Source organism: Ciona intestinalis, unplaced genomic scaffold, assembly GCF_000224145.3.
Source record: "Ciona intestinalis unplaced genomic scaffold, KH HT000037.2, whole genome shotgun sequence".
Lineage (NCBI taxonomy): Eukaryota > Metazoa > Chordata > Ascidiacea > Phlebobranchia > Cionidae > Ciona > Ciona intestinalis.
The window spans coordinates 100,473-121,130 of NW_004190359.2; the positions used below are offsets into that span (position 1 = coordinate 100,473).

At 33.1% G+C, this 20,658-nt stretch overlaps 5 protein-coding genes across 5 annotated transcripts; 4 read left to right on the top strand and 1 right to left on the bottom strand.

Annotated features, from left to right (window-relative positions):
- The first annotated feature begins 2,205 nt into the window (after positions 1-2,205).
- Positions 2,206-4,051, top strand: LOC113474027 (bifunctional epoxide hydrolase 2-like). Its single transcript, XM_026837959.1, has one exon. It carries the CDS (start codon positions 2,259-2,261, stop codon positions 3,768-3,770), a length of 1,512 nt encoding a protein of 503 aa, XP_026693760.1. The 5' UTR covers positions 2,206-2,258; the 3' UTR covers positions 3,771-4,051.
- Positions 4,052-4,054: 3 nt separating this feature from the next.
- Positions 4,055-6,993, top strand: LOC100182758 (cation-dependent mannose-6-phosphate receptor). Its single transcript, XM_018815163.2, has 5 exons — positions 4,055-4,226; positions 5,281-5,590; positions 5,864-5,997; positions 6,070-6,196; positions 6,574-6,993. Exons 1-5 carry the CDS (start codon positions 4,084-4,086, stop codon positions 6,694-6,696), a joined length of 837 nt encoding a protein of 278 aa, XP_018670708.2. The 5' UTR covers positions 4,055-4,083; the 3' UTR covers positions 6,697-6,993.
- LOC100185126 lies at positions 6,988-8,840 on the bottom strand. The gene is made up of 3 exons (XM_002127925.4): positions 8,354-8,840; positions 8,129-8,227; positions 6,988-7,193 (listed from the first exon to the last, which is right to left on the bottom strand). Exons 1-3 carry the CDS (start codon positions 8,785-8,787, stop codon positions 7,010-7,012), a joined length of 717 nt encoding a protein of 238 aa, XP_002127961.1. The 5' UTR covers positions 8,788-8,840; the 3' UTR covers positions 6,988-7,009.
- A 1,311-nt stretch (positions 8,841-10,151) lies between these two features.
- LOC108950183 (glutamic acid-rich protein-like) lies at positions 10,152-11,571 on the top strand. The gene is made up of 3 exons (XM_018815156.1): positions 10,152-10,780; positions 11,280-11,422; positions 11,519-11,571. Exons 1-3 carry the CDS (start codon positions 10,152-10,154, stop codon positions 11,569-11,571), a joined length of 825 nt encoding a protein of 274 aa, XP_018670701.1.
- LOC100182715 (serine/threonine-protein kinase PRP4 homolog) lies at positions 10,634-18,177 on the top strand. Its single transcript, XM_018815159.2, has 14 exons — positions 10,634-10,856; positions 11,280-11,432; positions 11,519-11,626; positions 12,539-12,722; positions 13,087-13,210; positions 13,433-13,571; positions 14,093-14,209; positions 14,369-14,504; positions 14,846-15,035; positions 15,300-15,487; positions 16,097-16,281; positions 16,724-16,818; positions 16,877-16,981; positions 17,659-18,177. The coding sequence occupies exons 3-14, from the start codon at positions 11,583-11,585 to the stop codon at positions 17,934-17,936; spliced, it is 1,785 nt and encodes a 594-aa protein (XP_018670704.1). The 5' UTR covers positions 10,634-10,856; positions 11,280-11,432; positions 11,519-11,582; the 3' UTR covers positions 17,937-18,177.
- The last annotated feature ends 2,481 nt before the right edge of the window (positions 18,178-20,658 follow it).

The following is a 20,658-nucleotide window of genomic DNA, read 5'->3' on the forward strand; positions in this document are numbered from 1 at the left end:
TTAAATTCCCCCGTCTTTCCGTGGAATTGGTAATTTACACTACCTTCTGTGCGAATCGCGAAATAACTTTTTATCAAATTTATCAATATATACTGGTACTAATTCGTAGAATCATGCAAAAACTGTCACATATTTGATAGAAACGTTGAGCAATATCTGCTAAAGGTCTTTCCCCACTCTGCCAAATCATACATACAGTAGGGTGGAGAAAGATAGGACATCATCCCGGGGAAATATGGGAAACCTTTAGCGCATATATCTAAACATCGTGATCATGTTTTAAATAATTAACAATGGTATATGGAAGTCGTGGGGAAGGATTTCCTTATGTGGGAAGAATTTTATGTGGTAAAAAAAGCTTTTAAATTTACCTTATTAAACATTCTTTGCGAAAAATGTATAAAAGTAACCAATAACCATATTAAATGACTAATGTTACAAATTCACTATAGAAAACAAATTACGCAGTATAGAAAACAAATTACGCATGTTTTTCGACTTCCCAACCTTTAAACTTATCTTTAAATCCAAGTTTCCTTTCAAATTACCGAAAAACATGCATTTTTCCTATACCTACTGTGTTATTTTGGGCACAAATTGGCGCTCATTTTATTTTGTTTTATTAAGAGACTGTTTTGTTTTATCAGAGATACATAAACAATGTATCTCTGGTTTTATATTACGTAACGATGGGTTAGACCAGAGATACATAAACAATGTATCTCTGGTTAGACTACTCGGTATTTCTATGGCTCTGATCATAGCTAAGTCACGAGGTCAGCATTGAGAGGGGATGCCCCTGTTATTGTTTCTTTGCATGCACGTCACGTATATACGTGGCATTTAAAACCGTTTGTTTGCTTTTGTTACTTGTTTTATTAAAATAATTGTACATGTGTGAGAATTTAAATTGCATCGATAATTTTTAGGGTCTATAAGTTTATGTATTGTTTCTTATCTTACTGCTTTTCTTTACGTTCAACGTAGCTTGGGTGCCCCACTGACGTTGACGTATACTCCCAACACTCGTACAGCACCCATATCGCTGTTGACGCTATATATCAATGTGATAATGCTATGAACTCCTTTGCAACTAAAATTAAAAAAGGCTCTCGATTATTTTCATTAAATGCCGCTTTTATATAGAAATCAATGTTTGTAGGCAAAGGCAACTATAGGCAGGTAGGCTATTGTTTGTTGGACAACACTAAAAGGAGGGATAGAGGGACGGGGGGACGGAGGGACGGAGGGAAACTGAGTACTAAAAGGAGGGAAGGAGGGAAAATACCGTTACTAAAAGGAGGGAAGGAAGCAAAATGGAGGGACGGAGGGAAACAATAATTCCTTTGCTTAAATCTATGGGCGGAGGGAAACTATTTTTTACCCAAAATAAGTGGAGGGACGGTAGGGAAACGGTGGAGGGACAGAGGAAAATGGTGGAGGGACGGAGGGAAAGTAATTTTTTACCTCAAATAAGTGGAGGGACGGTAGGGAAACTGGTATAAGTGTAAGCGCGAAAAATAGTTTCCCACCGTCCCTCTACCAGTTTCCCTACCGTCACTCCACTTTTTTTGGACGAAAAATAGTTTACCTCCGTCCTTACACCAGTTTCCCTACCATCCCTCCACCATTTCCCACAGGATTATAACATGCTGTAATGTACATTGTGTCGTTATAAATCGTTAACCTTACGCAAGTCAGGCGAGTTACGGTGACATAGCCGGTTTTTACACATTTTCAAAGTTAATTTTCGACACAAAAGCCCAAGTTTTTCCCCAAAAAAATTATACAGCAGGTATCAGAAAGCCGTAAGGAACATTTTAAGACCAAAATTTTTACTGGTCACCAGCGGCGGTAATTCCCATAGTGGACATTGAGGACATAGTGAATAATGTGGACATAGCGGACATAGCGGACATAGCGGACATAGTGGACAAAGCCGACATGCACTAATTAAAGGGACCGCTATTGAATAGTCTAAAACACTGGTTAATTAGGTATTGTCTTTTGAGGTAACACTTAAAACTTATTATTATTTTAAAGGAAATATGTCGTGTTGGTTTGGTGCGTTCACGAGCAACTAGCACATTTTAAAGGAACTCATTTTAAGCACTGCAATTTTAATTCAGCCAAGATTGTAATAATTTTTTAGTCATTTGTATTTTTTTTAACTATGAGCAAGGTAATAACAACAACAAATATTGTTTGTGTTTTTTTTTGATGAATGTCTAGATTTATATTAATTTCTATGGTAAAATATGGCTGCAAAAGTAAATCCCCAAGGATTCTCTGCTTCTGATTTATTTCAAAATATAGGAATGCAGAATCAAGGAGATGATATAACAAAATATCCAATCCAGTTTGAATTTCTCCATGCGGCAGCTAAGTTAAGAGAAAATGGTATTTTGACTTGCATTCTTACAAATAACTGGGTTAATGATCAGCAAAATACTAAAGGAAAGTTCTCACGTGGCATGTTTTACTTGAAGCTTTATTTCAATGAGGTTATTGAATCAGCACGAGAAGGAATTCGGAAACCAGATACTGAAATATACAAGCTCACATGTAAGAAACTTGGTGTGGTTCCCACAGAAGTTGTTTTTTTAGATGATATTGGTCTTAACTTAAAAAGTGCAAGTCAACTAGGAATCCGATGCATCAAAGTTACAAATACTAATACTGCTATCAAAGAGCTTGAAAGTGCAGTCCAGATGAAGCTGACAGCCCCAAAGGATAAAACAGCATTTCCTCCTGCAAGCCACCCAGATAGCGTGACACATTCTTATATTAATGTAACTCCGAAAGTTAAACTACATTTTGTAGAAGCTGGAGAAGGACCTGCAATTATTCTGTTGCATGGATTTCCTGACTTCTGGTATGGTTGGCGCAACCAGATACCCGCTTTAGTTCAAGCTGGATATAGAGTAATTGTGCCAGACCAGCGAGGATTTGGGGAATCTAGCTGCCCACCGCGCATTCAAGATTATGGTCAGAAATATTTATGTGATGATGTTTTAAAGATATTGGATGTATTGTGTATTCCTCAAGCCACTGTGGTTGGACATGACTGGGGTGGTTCATTAGCATGGAACCTTGCCCTGATATATCCTGATAGGTTTAAAGCAGTTTGTGGGATAAACACACCATTCTTTCCCATTAACCCTAAACGTAATCCTATGGTTAGCATGATGAAGAACCCTGGATCTTTTGATTATCAACTTTACTTTCAAGAACCAGGTGTAGCGGAGAAGGAATTTGAATTAGATGTGGAAAGATCATTGACATTGATACTTAAAGGATTGGAGAAGTCTGAAGATGATACAATTAAGAAGGAAAAAAGTGGGTTCTGGTCGACCAGCAATGTCAGGGCAAGAGGTGGAATGTTGGTTGGAGCTCCTTCCGTTGCTGTACGTAGTCCATACTTGACAGATTACGATATGAGGTACTATGTGAAAAACTTTAAAAGAACTGGATTCAGGGGACCTTTAAATTGGTATCGCAACTATGAACTAAACTGGAGTTGGATGAAACGTTTTGCCGGAAGAAAAATCATCATTCCTGCTTTGATGGTCACTGCCTCTCATGACCTAGTTTTGAAACCAGAGTATTCTGTTGGAATGGAAAAGAGGATTCCTTTGTTGTCCCGATTGCACATTGAAAGATGCAGCCACTGGACCATGCAAGAGCAGCCATACAAGCTTAACTGTGGTTTAATTAAATGGCTGGATGAAGTACATGGAAAATTACCATTAGTGACATCCAAGATATAGATCATCAAAGATTTGAGATATGCAAATTGGAAAAGTTTATTTTATTAATTGATGCAGCTTAAATATATGTGAATAATGAACAAAACTTTTCATAAATGTTATTGTAATCTATGACTTTCTACGAATCTATGCAATTAAATACCATGTGCCAATTTTAGCACACAGTTATATTATATATCTTTTTTTAATCTTGTTTACTTATAAAACCATTTTTTTTATTATGTTATGTTAATTGTTTATTATTTAAAAGTAATTTATGCAAACGTTAATTAATTATGCAGGAGCAAAACATATTGGCCTGGGCCTGAAAAAAATGTTAAAACCTCTGTTACTCTCACTGTTTATGGTATTACATACACAAGCCGAACAATTAGCCAAGAATGATTGCACACTGCTGAAACAAAATCAACAATCTCAGGAACTGTTAAAAAGATTGGACCCTTTAAAAGGAAAGATGTAAGAAAACTTTAACTGTGTAACATGGTATAGGTGCTGCCATATTTTAATAATTGTTTTTTACTATTTTAACTTAATTGCTAATCATTTCATTGATTTCGGTGGTTTTTGCAGCAGATTCAAAAAGCAATGGGAGTATTAAACTAATGTACATAAAAGGAATTGTGTTATGACTAGGGATGCACATTACAGAATTTCAAATCCGTGAGATTCGAATCCTTTTGTATTCGAATCTAATTACGGGATTCGGTATTCTGTTTAATGACGTCATCACAGGTCATTTCATACACTATAGCAACAATTTTTGAAACTTAATAATTTAAAAAAATTTTTTTTTGTGTTTGTGGGACTTTCCACTGTATACGTTTTGCAACGTCTTTTCATTGCCTGCAATATATTTCATGACGCAAAAACTACCCAATAGTACAATTTTTGATCATTTTACAACTCATAATCCAACTACTATGAAAGAGTCTATAAACTGACTTTTGTGGGTAAAATTATTTTTTTCTATAAATATAAAAATATTCGAAATTCTAGATATGGAATTTTAGATTCGAAATAAAGTATTCTAGGATATCCTAGAATACCTAATTATTCTGTAATGTGCATCCCTAGTTATGACAGTAGTAACACATTCTGGTCACCGGCACCATTTTTAAAAAAATGACCCAAAGTTATATACAATGCAGTCTGCAGATGTAAAAATAAATATATTAATGTTTCAAGCCCAAACAGAGAACTGACCACCATTCTTAACTTTCTGTAGTAATAAAATAAGACACATTAGATTTAAAACACTTTTATATTCTATTATTCTTTGCCCTCTGGTATTTTCTAAGTTGTCCATCAATGTTTATTGTATTTACATATCCTACTTACTGAATGCTGGCATAAAGTATAGCCTAAAAACAATGCTTTTATTTTAGTATCCAATATTTGTTTAGTTTATCTAATATTTAGTAGGACACTAGCACTATTTAGAAAATCTTATATAAAGCGATTATTCATGTCGACATTACTTACAATTAACCACTAACTTGTTTTGTTTCAGATTTACCTACAAATTTAAAGATGAGATAAATGGTGGTGATGAATATGATTACACGTTAAGCATTTGTAGTGGGGTCACTGCTAATCAATTTAACGCTCCAGGAGTTGGTGTGCTTCAGTATAACAAGTTAAAACAAGAATACAAACGAGTAGGGCTAATAAACAGCACAGTAGTTAAAGGTGGCACTGACTGGATCATGCTTACATATAAGCATGGTGATCGTTACCACTCACATTGTACATCGCCAGGATCAGAACTTTCTAGAAGACAAGCACACATAATGATTGTGTGTGATCCAAACGAGTTAGAGGTACAAGCAGTATAACAGCTTCTTTAAAGATTGCGATTACCCTTTTCATTTCTCTTATATATACCAATAGAATTGAAAAAAACAACATATTCCCAGACGTGGTCATTTCAATAAAACCAAAAGATTATCAATGGTATTAATATGAGATAATTTATCTGAATTATAATTTGATTGATAAATATTTCTTTATTATAAATTTTGTGTAATAGTCATACAAAGCATTTGTTATTATACTATTAAGCCAAGTGTACGCTGATGCTTAAAATGTTACAGGGACAATTTAAAGTGCTGTATGAACATAATGATGAAGATACAGAATCAAGCTGTTTCTACATGATGGAAATATCCAGCAGAGCCGCATGCTCACATGTTAATGGCTTGAGCACAGGTTCAATTTTACTTATAATGTAAGAACATTCATATCATTCATATGACCATACTCTTGGTATTTATTTTAGAATAATTTTTGTATTTTGCAGATTCGTGTCTGTTACATCCGCATACCTACTAATAGGCGTTGTTTATAAAAGGTGTGTGTATGGGTCAAAAGGATTTGAGCAAATCCCTAACATTGTATTTTGGAGGATGTGTGGCAACTTGCAAGCTGTAAGTATTTATAAAAAGCTGTTATTAGGGCTGTGCCAAAGTGGTGTTCGCCTTGCAACATAAGTGCTCCAGTTTTGTTGTAATTAGTTGCGGATCTGTATCATACAAAACAAAGGCAAAACAAAACTGCCAATGTTTGCGGGAATCCTACAAGTGAAAATCACAAAGGCAAAGCCAACCTACAATAAACATATTAAATGTATGAATTTACCAGCTTTTATGAGATTGGTGCATACCCCAGATTGGGAAACACCATACTGTATTAGATAGTATGATACATTAAACTGTTCGGGTTTCTATTCATCAGGATAGAAATACAACAAACATAATCACTTTTATAATTGTATATACTGTTATTTAAAAAAAATTTTTTGCAGGATGGATGTGATTTATTGTGTCGGACAAGAGGTTCTGGATACATCGACAGCAAACCATATCAAGGTGTAGCTGATGATCAGTTAGATGATGAAATAGATGATGAACATCTTCTGCCAATGTGAAGATAGCACAATGTTTTGTGTTTACTTAGAGAAAAATGTGATTTTATCCAGATATTATGAAGATAGCACAATGTTTTGTGTTTACTTAGAGAAAAATGTGATTTTATCCAGATATTATAATCACAGTGAAATCCGAATGCATCATGTAACTGATTTGGAATGTTATGAAAGTGTTTCATTTGTTTTTCTTATTTAATTATTGCAAATAAAGAGATTTTTATTTGTAATATTCTGATCAATACTGTAATTACACTATAGTTGTGATATTTTTCCTATGCAATACAGAGCAAGCAGTGTATGGCATGTTGTTTTATTACAGCTTTTCGCATCGGTCAGTTAAATACATTAGCTTTTGTGCTCGGATATATTTTTCGATTTCTTCTTTAGTTAATGCATTTGTCCAAATTCCTTCTTCTTCCCAACTTCTCACCAATTTGCTTTTCTCTTCAGGAGTCAATGCAGGGGGTTCCTTTTTTAGTCCATACATTTCCCACATTCTTAATATAGAAAAATTAAAACTTTTAATTTTTAAGATTGGCATGATTGTTGATAGGCTACGCAATTTAAATTCACTTAGAAATATGTAATATAGGCTCATAGAAATTAATTGGATATTCTCATATTGTGTAGTAGCGTATAACAACTGCCAATATATAATATATGGAATGATCTATTTTTTGAACATAATAATTGCAAATGCAATAATTTCCAAATTACTCAAAAAATTTGTAAGGGGTAATCAATCCTATTATCAGTGTCAAACTGAATGCATCATAAAACATTCCACATTATCGGAGCGATTAAAGTATTTCTAAAAACGAAGAGGAATAAGAATTAAATGATTAAAAATGTGTTTCCACTTGAAAATTTTTAAAGTACACCAGTACCACTCTTAATTCGAATCAAATGTATTAGTTACCCCATCTAAAACAGTCTGTTTAAGGTAATTCAAATAAAATGACAAGAATGAAAAAACAAATCTTTTGTTAACAGCATCAGTAGACAAAAACATTTGAAATGCAGTTTACCAGCTTACACAAATTTGTCAAAGTATTAGTTAACTAACCTAAATGGTATGCAGAATACAGTTGATATACCTATACAGCATTGAGTCTATAGGCCTATTAGTTTATGAACATAACTTGTATTATCCTCGCGTGCACAGGAAAAGAGTTACCACGTATATAGTATTGTGGGTGATACTGATTCTTATTTTCTGTAGAGCTGGCAATTTAGGCAACTCATTATTGACCACTAGGTTAAAGTAATTGCCTCTAAGCATATTGCCCAAGGACATATACGCCCACAGTAGTGAATCCGTACCCTCTTAAGTTAGAGGAATGCGCATAAACCACCGTGCCAAACGGCCAGACAAAAGCTAGTAGCAAGCTTCACCACAATTTCAAGGCCTGATTATATTAGTTAGCTCTACCTGACAAGATCATTATCCAAAAGCACTTTTCTTCTTTCCAGCTTTTGCTTCAACCTTAGTTTCACAAGATGTTTATATTTTTTCCTCCATTTTAATAGTCTGTCATAAAAGCACAATTGTTAATTATTTAATTGGCTTCTGGCCGTACATATTAAATCATTACAAAAAGGAGCATGCAGGCATATAAATAAATTTTTATACAAATAAATAAAAAACACACGTTACCTATGCCTTCTCATTCTTCTTCTTCGCCATCTAATATCACTTTTATGAGCGTATAGCGGTGTTTGATTTGAAGTATTTGGTTCATCAAAAACATCTAGTACATCCACTCCTTCATTTATTACTTTGCCATGCTCAGTGCTGTCAATGTTATATTTATTGTGGGTTGGTAATGGTTGGTTGCTCGGACATGAGATTCTGGACATGATGCTGCTTGCAATAATCAGTTCATCAAACTTATTGGGAATAAATCCAACAGAATCAACTCTCGATAAAATTACATGGTTTGTTTCTTGTGGTTTAGAAATTAGAGGCGATAGTTTGTTTTCACCAAACAGATAAGGCAAACTTTTGTTCACTTGAGTACAATTTTGGGACGTTTGCTTTAAAATGATTGGAGACACCCTGGAGAGGACATTTCGGAATCCTAGTAACATACCTCTATAAACATAAAAACATTCAATTTTCTGGAAAAAGAATAAAGGCGTATATAATATTTGTTTTTTTTTATATATTATAGCGCCAAACCTGGTAGGCGAGCTACGTTCAACAGAAAACGATAATACTACCGCTGGTGCGCTGGTGACCAGTGAAAATTTTGGTCTCAAAATGTTCCTTACGCCTCCCTGATACCCGCTGTATAATTTTTTAAAAAACTCGGGCGTTCATGTCGAAAATTAACTTTGGAAATGCGCAAAAAACATGCTGCGTCACCGCAATTCGCGTGACTTGCGTAAGGTTAACGATATATTACTCCACAATAGCGATTTGTTACGTCACAGTAGTGACATATTACGAACGTTATAGCTCGTTTCAATCTTGCTTTTCGCACTGTTTTATGCAAGGGAAAACCCCAGCCCCAACCCTTAACCCAACCTTGACCCCTAAATCTCCTAAAAAACTAACAAATTACGTAATCTGTATTCTGTAACGTAGAAATCAAACGTGGTAATTCGCATTCTATGACGTAATAATCTAACCTTTGTTTAATCCATGACCGTTCGTGTGGAATACGGTGACGCATCACAATTTCGCGCATTTTCAAAGTTAATTTCGACACGAACGCCCGAGTTTTTTTAAAAAAAAAATTATACAGCGGGTATTAAGGCGGGTTCACACTACGGGCGGTAAAAGCGCTGCCGATGGGAGGGAGCGATTGTCGGCCGATATGTCTGCCTGACAAAGCATTCACACACAAATGTAAAAGCTCCTGGTATCCTGTTCTGTTCGGCGGGAAGATGGAAATTACATTTATAACGTTTATTCTTTTTATTTAATAGTCGAACATGCTAATTCATTATTGGTCCGCTCTCTTATTTTGATAAATCGTTTTGCGTACGATTCTTTACGTCAGTGGATCGGCCACTAGACGCTCCTCATTGTTTGAGGCGTTCTTTGATGAGGTTCAACAAGAAGCATAGTGGACCGAGGACCGGTAGTACGCTAAAGCATAGCACTGTTTAGGCTGCTATGGGTTTTGAATACGTTATTAAAAATCGTATTGTTTAATATATTTTGTTTGCGTATATAGGTGCAACAAATGCACAACAAAGTAAAACTATAACGTGTTTAGTTAACTATTTTTTTATCGTGTTGACTAATCTAATTTTCTTAACCTATTGAAGGATAATATTACCCAGTAATTTTTCATGTAAGCCTTTAACTACCGGAATCAGGTTTGTTTTTACTTTTACTATGGTTTCCATCACACAAATGTGTATTTTAAACTGAAAATTTATCATAATGTTTTATAATAGTATTTTAAACTAATCAAGATTTTTAAAGGTAAACAAGTTTAAATATGGGCATAAAAAAGAAATATCAATCTGATTCTGAAGACAGCGGCAGTGATTCTGATCCTATTGCTGATGAAATTGCCCCCAAAATTAAAAAATCTCACAAAAGTAAAAAGAAACACAAGAAGCACCATAAGAAGAAATCCAAATCAAATGAAAATGATGCCGATGTTTCGCGGACAAAACATAAGCGAAAGAAACATAAAAAACATGACAGCATCAGCACAGTGGAAGAGGATGAAGAATTACCTTCCAAGCGTTGTAAAACATCTGCCATTAATCTTGTAGGATATGATTCTGATGAAGAAGTTGAACAATCAAAACCTCAATTTGACGAAACCACGATTAACCTTGATAAAAATGGTTTAACAGAGTCGCCTCATGGGGATAAAAATCTAAAAGAAGAAGAAAATATGGATGACGTTTTAAAAGAACTAGAAAGACAAAAGGCTTTGTTACAAGCGCAACTGATGGATAGTGAAGTTGGATTGGAAGAAGGAGAACTGAGTTTAACAGAGCAACAGAGTGAAAACAAAATGCAGGACGTGGAATATTTAAGTGATGAAAATGTACAAAACTTGGAGGATACAGAAAGAAGTGATGTGCAAAAGTTAAAGAAAGAAAACAAAGAAGAGTAAGCGTGGTAGTGTTTCACCATCAATCTCACCAACAACACGTAATGGCTCACAATCGAATAAAAGCAGATCTAGGTCAGTTTGTCATTTACATCCTTTTTTTTAATTAAACATGTATTAAATATTAATAACAGTTTGAACAGCTCAAACAGAGACACTAAATGTTCATTCCTATTTATAATGAAGCTTAACTTAATTAATAGCTTAATAATTATTGTTGAACTCCTTTTAAAAAGTTTAATGCATATAGGTACCTTGGGCTGCCTCGCCACTTTTTCTTCTTTTTTTATTGAGTGTGTACAAGTTAGTAAAGCTGGTGCCCAAATACGCTTATAACTGTTTTACAGTGTTTAAATATTTTAAACATTAAGCTTATGGGCAGATCCAGATGGTGGTGTTTGGTGTTCTGGATCAGGATCAGGATATGATTAAGGTGTTCTGCTTATGTGGTAGGGTGGGTTCATGTATTTCATATTTATAATGGGCATTATAATGTAGGAAAAATGGCGATCGAGATTATTATTCCAAAGCTAAAAAGGCATCAGAAAAGAGCTATGCTGATAAAGAAGAACCAAGTCATCGTTCAAGTCATGGGAGATCAACAAGTAGGAATAGAAGTGACAGGAGATCTAAGGATCGAAGTATAAACAGGTATGTACATTAGTACATATATTGACCAGCCTACTTTTTTAAATATTTCATTAATAATTGTTTTCTTGCTCATTTACATGTTGTAGGGATAACGAAAGAAGATACAGAGATGGAAGTCGACAAGGAAAACTTCAGATAAGTGGAAGACAAATGTCACATTCATCATACGGTTCATCGCGTCGTAGAAGTAGAAGGTGAGTTAGTTTTAAGGTTAAAATGAGATATATTAATGGTTCAAAGGAATAGTTTATGGTGTTATTGTCTTTATATAGTAAATTTTGTCCTTTCATATAAAAAAAAGCTGGTAAAGTGTTAGTGCTGATACTTATGCTAAAGAATGACACTTGAGTCAGAACAAAATAAAAAAATAAAATATTCAAATTACTTTACAATCATAATCAGTCACACCTGGACTTGGGTCTGGTATTTTTGATGAGAGACACAAGACTGTTGTTTGGTAACCAGAGCTCCATCAACACTAATGTATTTTATTAATAGGAGTGTTTAGTGGGCTAAGATTCTTAATGTAATATATGTATATATATCTATCACAAACCCCTTGTAGAGGCCTATGAAAAATACTTTAATGTTAAAAATACTTCGTGTATTATTTTTAATATTAGATTAACTATTACAGTAGCTTAAATTTTAATTTCTTTGGCAAATTGGTAACTGAATTTTGCTATAAATCTTTATATTAATATCATTTTTAAATATTACACAAATCATAAAGTTAAATCTTAAATGTTATGCCTTCTTTAAAAGAATGTGTGATGTCATCTTATCATAAATCAGTCTTCAGCTGCAGCTTTTGTTTATGTTTACGTGGTTTCAATGCTTGATTTAACCAACGTACACAGTTTGTAGTGTGCTTGTGTAATTGTGATGTCATGATTCAGAACATTATTTTCCATGTTATAATTATATTTTGAAATGCAAGGATAATAAGAAGATCACAATTTACTCAATGCCATTGAACATTTTACCTTATGCTGATATTTCTTACTCACAGGAAGAGATATCAGCTTAAAGTAAACAAAAATTGGTGTTACAGCAAGTCATTATAACACCAAGTTTGAATATTGCGATTTTTTATTTTATTTTAGTCGAGAACGTGTTCGTAGAAGAAGTCGTTCAAATGATCGCTCTTACTCAAGAAGAGATAATTCGAGAAGAAGAGAAGATGAGAGAGACAGAAGACATTCAAGGCGAAGGAGAAGTACAAATGAAGATTTGTTTAAAGGAAGTTTTTCTGAAGGAATGAAAGCAAGAGATTCAAGTGATGATGATGTAAGTATAAAGTCTGTTTATTCTGTGATACGAAAAAGAACTTTTAAAAAGCACATGGTGTTGTAAAGGTTATTTAGACTTCTAGCATACATTACAACAAGAATTTATTTAATTTGTTGCTTCTGAAACTTCAAATAAAAATATTTCATTTTCAACTTTAACACATATTTTTATATTTACAGATATTTATCTGATTAATTACATTTGATTTTTGATTTTTATCATATAACACACAATATAAATTTAACATATTATGATATATATATATATATATATATTTAATATTTACGTTGCACTTATGCAGCTTGTGATAAATATTTCGTTTAGCGATGGATCATTATATGAGTTGTTCATGTCATGATAGGTTGATCACGTGACGGTGGATGAGTCAGATGAAGATGAAGAAGCTTTGATTGAAAGAAGAAGAAGGCAACGTCTTGAAATTGTAAAGAAACACCAAGAGAAAGAAAAACAAGGTTTAATACCAGGTATGCTGTTATTGATTTTGTGAATCCGCTTTTCCAACAAAACTTTTACTAAATGACTTTTCAACGTCCCATTCATTTTTTCTAGAGAAGATGATTTACTTACAACAGTATAATATGCTGGGTATCAGCAGTATATACCAGTTAACCTGTATGAGACCAAATCTACTTGATATTCCCAAGTCTCACATTTAAAAATAGTTGTTATTATTTGTATTTTCTCAGGTTTAACTGCTGTAGCTGATGAACGAAATTTATTGGAAAGAGATAATGAGGATGACACTGGAAATCTTGTTATTGCTGATGATATGTTTGTGTCGGCGGTTAATTCAAATAATTCGACTCCATCTGTACCTGCTGAAGGGTGGGTTGTGTTAATTTATTTCTTTTATTCTTGTGTTGTCCGGACGTGTATTTTTACTATTCCCCGGTTAGTTTATTTTAGGTTTCTCAAACTAAACTCTCTACGTTTATATCAGTTTAGAAAATCTAAACACCAGTATGCAGAATGTATTTGTGTTTTGGAAATTTTTATTTTATTTTATTACCAAGAGTTTGGCAATATTGCTATGGTCAGTCATTCGCATTGTAGACAAAGTATATCAGGTTTAACCTGCTATCATTGTCGGCATGTGTGTCCTTGGGCAGGACATTAAACATTTGTGCTCCAACCCAGTGTTAAAATTGTCCACCACAGAGACAAAATCAAACAAATATTCGCAAAGTTGTGCCGTTGTGGTAGCTTGTTAGCAGGTACTGTATTTGGTAACCTTTTTTATAAAAAATAAAATAAATCGTAAAGTTAAATTGATAGCAAGGAATTGTATAAAATTGTTTTTTTTGCTTAGTTATGGCTATAATAAATCAATATGTGTGTGCATCTAGTTCAAGGTCATCAGATGGAGATGGAATATTATCGACATCTTTAGCTGAAAACTTGAAGAATTTAACTCATGCTGACTTGGAATCTGCTTTAAAAGATAAAATTGAACAGATTAATAAGTATGTATTATATTTTGATTTAAAGTATGATGGGACATAAAGTGGCCAAATAGATTCTTCTTTGTTGGGCAGTTGTTCTTATTGGTTGTTGTTATTTGCAAGACTCTTTTCCACATACCTCAAAAAGAGCATAGTTAACATTAAAGGGTTGTTTTTTAGAACTATTCAGAATGAGCAGCAAAAGCAGAATGAAGAAGAAAGGAAGGCCACTGGAGATATGTTTTCAGAAGAATTTACTCCCTCATTGTCAAAGAAGTTGGGTGCAGCTATAGATTCAAATGACCCAAGTTTACAGGTATCATCAATGCTAATATGTGTGATCAAATCAACCATACAAGAATGCTTATTGCTTTGGTAGTGAATGGTACTATCTATCTACTTGTTTACTTGAAATTTTGGTTGGCATAGCAAACCACATCCCTTTTTATAGAGGTTAAAAACAATTCAGTCAATGAAACATTATTTGCCCATCAAATACTGTTGGGAATCGCTGCTTTGCTATTAAGTATTAACAAAACTTTTGCACATTTATTAGCACTTGCTCACTTTTGTTTTATTTGGAATTTAGTAAAAGTCTGTCCCATTAATATTAGAAAAAGTTTACACCTGTGGTTTAACCCAGCATTTTCATTGCAGGACAACTGGACGGATGCTGAAGGATATTACCGTGTTAGTATAGGTGAAATGCTTGACAAGAGATATCAAGTTTACGGTTATACTGGGCAAGGAGTGTTTAGTAATGTGGTTCGTGCAAGAGACAGCGGAAGAGGAAACTCTGAGGTCGCAATCAAAATCATTCGAAAAAATGATCTTATGCATAAAACAGGTGATTTAGTTGAGTTTTTATTGTATTAATTTTAAATCATAATTTCTGTATTCTAATATTTTTGAGAAACGTTTTGCTTAAATAGTTTGTAAATAAATAAAATTTTAATTTGTTTAAAAATATTATTTTTTTTAGCCAAATCCATTTACACATAAACATTACTTTATTATACAATAGAAATTGCAAAATATGCTGTATTTTTATTCAACTGTATAGGTACACTTGCATATCAATAAAACATAAGTTATTGCTTTTGTTGATCAGGTTTAAAAGAACTTGAATATCTTAAAAAGTTGAATGATGTTGATCGTGAGGACAAATATCATTGTTTGCGATTATATCGACAATTTCAACACAAAAGTCATCTGTGTCTTGTATTTGAATCACTCAATATGAATCTAAGAGAACTTTTGAAGAAGTATGGAGCCAGCATTGGATTGCACATCAAAGCTGTATGTTACATTGTTAATATAGAAGTTTAGTAATTTACTACAGCAGTGCTGATGAACCTTTTTGCATGGCCACCCAAGTGTTAACCCTATCATGATAATTGTCAGTGAAGCTTTGGCAGTCCAATTTTTAGACTACATTTCACGTAATGAAAAGTAATACAGTAATAACAGTTGAAAGGCATTTTAAACTAATAATAATTAATCCGACCTAATCAAATGGTAACTTAACATAAAGGTTGAGAAGAACTTGTAATATCATGAATAGAATTTGCTGTACATGTTCTCCATGAAGCTGCTTTAAATTATTTAATTTGTTTTATTTTATTGATAAATACATTCTATTAAATATATTAATTCCTTTTTTATTTGATCCCAAAAAATATTGTTTAATTCTGCCTGGATAAGCAAAAACTATTTTGAATTATGGTTAAGCAAGGTACAGATATTAAAGGGAGCATTATACTAGTTTACTTATATGTAATATTTATTTGATGTATTTCTTGTATCTGTAATATTCATTTAATGTATTTCTCATAAATATACTTTAAATTAATTATATTTAAGTAAAACTAACTCGTTGGTTTTTTATAACAAAATTATATCCTTCAGGTTCAATCATATTCCCAGCAATTGTTCTTGTCTTTAAAACTGTTGAAAAAATGCAACTTGTTACATGCTGATATTAAACCAGATAATATTCTGGTCAGTGAAAATAAGTCTGTGTTGAAATTATGTGACTTTGGTTCCACATCTCACATAGCTGACCAAGAAATCACACCATATCTTGTCTCCAGGTACTTAATGATGACATTTTTGCATTTTGTGGGTATAGCAAAATTAAATCTTCAAATGTAGAATATTATTAAAAAATAGTTCATGCGCAAACGGGTTTATTTATATGGTTCAAGGTTGCAGCAATCCCTGACTTTCCCATTTATAAAATCAATTTAATATTCAACTTATTGTCGCTACCCCTGAAATTTTATAAAAAATAATCTCACTGGTTATTTGCAGAAGCATCTTGTTCAACTTGCATTCCAAATGAACATAATTAATGAAACTTTTTGGTGCATTGAATATAGAATTCATTGTTAAACAAACAGTATGTAAAAGTCCAAAATATTTTACTTTGTTTTAACTTGTAGTAATTTAAAAAAAGCCAAAGAAAACCTTTTTTCCTCTGTAACTGTTGCAAGTTGCTTATATTATTAAATGTCTTTAATGTTGTACTTACAGGTTTTATCGGGCCCCAGAAATTATTTTAGGAATGAGATATGATCATGGCATTGATATGTGGTCAGTCGCTTGCACCATTTACGAATTATACACAGGTATATTTATCATTATACAGTATTATATTCCTACTTGATGACTTTATTATGTGAGCAGGAAGAATTCTATTTCCTGGTAAATCAAACAACCAGATGTTAAAACTGATGATGGACGTTAAAGGAAAAATTCCCCATCGTGTCCTAAAAAAAGGAACATTAAAAGGTATTACCCAACTTTTTTATTGAGTTTCTTCGAACAGTTGGTTTTGTTGTTCTTATGATTTTTTCCACATATCTTAATTCTTAATTCTCACATTTATTATTCAGTTGCTTAATTGAAATCAAATCATAATTAATACTCATAAGTTTTAGACTAAAATTTCCGATTTAAAACCGCACCAAGTAAGCAATTCATTGGTAATGATTATATAACACTCTCAAGTCAAGTAAACTGCCATACATCCGTAACTGATTAAGTCATTAGTAGCACAGTAATCGGTAACTTTTGGCTTTGTACGTTGCAGTGCAAATATAAAAGTATATATAGTAATAGTCTCCTATATCTCTTTTTAAAGAAATTAATCCAAAATACTTTTTACCCTGAGGGGGAATCAAAATCGGACCATAAGGCTATAATTTGTTAATTCTAGTACATCATAAGTCCTTATGAGTTGTAATACTTTTATAAATGTATTCTACCTACTGCTACACTGTCATAAAAAGATAAATGTCGACTGAAAATGGTTGGTTACTTCTGGTTTGTTTTTGATCAAGTAGACCAATGTAGTAATGGAGTTAATTAATATTATTGTAATTATTATAATATGTGCTCACTTATTAGAACTTTGGTCATTTTAATAATATATGTTTTTAAACCAGTTAAATAAATTAAATTTTTAGATCAACATTTTGATCCGAATCTCAACTTCCTGCTCACCGAAATAGACAAGGTAACTGAACGAGAAAAAGTGACGACTATGTCGACAGTTAATGCAACCATGGACCTACGCAAGGAGTTGCTTGGCGGACAATCCATTTCAAGGCTACCAGAAGAACAATTAAGGAAACTTAACCAGTTGGTTGATCTCTTAGACAAAGCTCTTTGCCTTGATCCAGCAAAGAGGTTAACTGTAAATCAGGCTCTAATACACCCATTTGTGCAGGAAAAGGTAGCATAAACATAAATTAGTGCCTAAATTTTCTTTCCTTGTATGGGATATCATCTTCAAACTCTGAACTGACTCAAAAAACATGGATTCTGCATTGTAAAACACAGTTATGTATCGCATTTATAATCAACCTTTTTGTTCTCACATATTTCTACTTTCCTCTGTATTAACTTCTGGTTGAAAATTGTAGGTGATACTTTGTGAACTGAAGGATGGAGTCAGTCAATATTAAAGAACTGTCTCAATGGTATTAGTTCTTTGTTAAATTAAAGTTTGTGTGTTGTTTCAGTTTAATTGTTCATTCCAAACAATTTATTTGAAGCCAGTAGTAAATATTTGTCAATTTCAGTGATAATTTAATGTATCATGCAAATAGTTTGATAAATGTACAAATTCTTTTACTCTTGTTATTGCTTTCAGAACTGTCTGCTGTACGTGCAAGCAACAGACAAAACAATATCTTCTGTTGCTGGCCTCCTTTACATGGAGAACCACGTATTAGATGAAGGTATTTTTGTAATACAGCTTTAGTTCTGATATTAATCATACGATTATTATTCCAGCTCAGACCACAGTTTAAATTTGCTAACACTATGTCATATGGTCAAGATACATAAATTGTCTTGCGACAAAAAATTGGCACGGTTATCTAGTTTAATATCCACAAAAAAAAAGAGTTTTAATAGCAGTTTTCACAGATTTTAATTTAATGCAATAGTGTTTTCATCTGAAATTAACAGTTGTTTTTTTATTATCTGTGCACACACAGCTCAACAGTATCAATCTTTGGAAGTTTCAACTTTAAAGCGGAATATTTCTGCAATCACTTTTAGTGGTGAGAATGGGCTGATCTTGATTTCAGTTGGTGTTTAAAGCTAAAATAATTGGTTTAATATTTTTAATTTGTTTTACATGAAATGAGATCTACAAAGCTGACAAGTGTTGGATAACAAACAGCATCGAAAATAAATTGCTTGTTAAAATAACCAGAATTCAAATGAAGGTGAATTATGATGGCTGTATATTGCTTAATACTTAATTTAGTAATCTGTTTGATATTGATGTTGGTGGTATGGTTTAGTCCCACCTGTTTATGCTTGGTCTTTCAGGTTATTCAAAAAGTATAAAGTTTTTTTATTTGTAAAATTGCAATTATGACTGGTTTGAATGAATTTAATTATCTATTTTTAAGTGGTAAGTTTAAAATGTCTTTTTGGAGTAATGTTGGAGCTTGTTATTCCAATCAAGGTTAAGGTAGGGTGGTCAGCCTACTTGGAAATATAATGAGGGCTTTCCCTATGCCTGAAATATTAGTTCATTAACATGACTCCAGCAACAGTGGCAAGTTTGTTTTTGCCTCACAATCACACATACCAAGAAACTTCATGCAGTTACAGATTCAATAAAAATGTATGACAACTTTAGTGTGTGGTGGTTCGTATGGTTATTTAATATTCAATAATAGAATACGCTTATTTAACATTACATTGTGAGTTCTAACTAGGGTTGATCCTGGGAGAACCCCCCTTATTGTAGCTACCACAGTGCGAACAAGTGCTTAAACGTATGCGTAATATTACATTTTTATTCTTAGTTAAAGTATAGATTTTTTGGTTCACAGTTCGCGTTTGGTTCACAGTTCGCGTGGGTACAACGGTAGCCTGTATATAAAGAAAAACGTGGCTTCCAGTGATCAGTTGAAACTTGCGCAAGTAATTATATAGTAGGGTGGGGGGAAGATGGGACACTTTGTCAGACGAGACTTTTTTTAATTTTCTTTTTACGGACCCCCATTTAATGATAATCAGGAACATAAGGTTACAAAATTATTTGACAGTATTATCACGACTTTTTAAACGCCCGTCAAAGCTGATTACTGTTTTTAAATATTAAAAAATATGCAGATATAATGTATATATAACATGTTAAAAACTATAGCAGTGGGGCAAGAAAAAGAATGTTTAGACTTAATTTTCAAAGCGTACAGTATTATTTCGTGTTATTTGCGTATGTTCCTATTTATAAATACACTTAAAAGTCAAAATTAACAATGATTTTAAACTGTCCAATCTTATCCTGTGTGTTTTCAAATTTGTAAAATTTCACCTGTTGTGCGGATCGCTAAATAACTCCTCGTGTGTTTTAATATATTTTATTAAATTGTTGTCAATTGATAAAGGAATGATAGTACTAATTCGTGGTATTACCCAAAAATCGTCATCTATTTTGATTTTGGAAATATTTGGCAAAATGTGCTTAAGTGTCCTATCTTCCCCCATTGTACTATACTCCTTGTGATGGTAGCGTGAAGGAAGGTGGGACAGCTTTAGCACACATTATCCAAATATCCTGGTGGTGTTTTATTTAAACAATTACTAACGGTATATTGGAGTCTTGAAGATACGGTTTTATATTTCTTTGAATTTCTTTATTTTCTATCAAATGGGACGAGAAAATAGAATGAACAGGTATCCCATCTCCCCCCGCCCTACTGTATATATATGCGTTATATACTCCAATCGAGATCAATGGGCTGGGGGTAACGTATGCAATATTGGAGTTATATTGTCCAGAAAACGACGCACCGTTCAACAACACGAAAGGCAGAACTTTTTCCTTACTCGCAAGCGAGAGATCGTATAACCCGATTTGGTGAGCACGTGATTTTTGCGTCTGGTAAGCAACCATTGTATACTTCAGGTAAAGCAACTGCTGCATGCACTTGAATAGA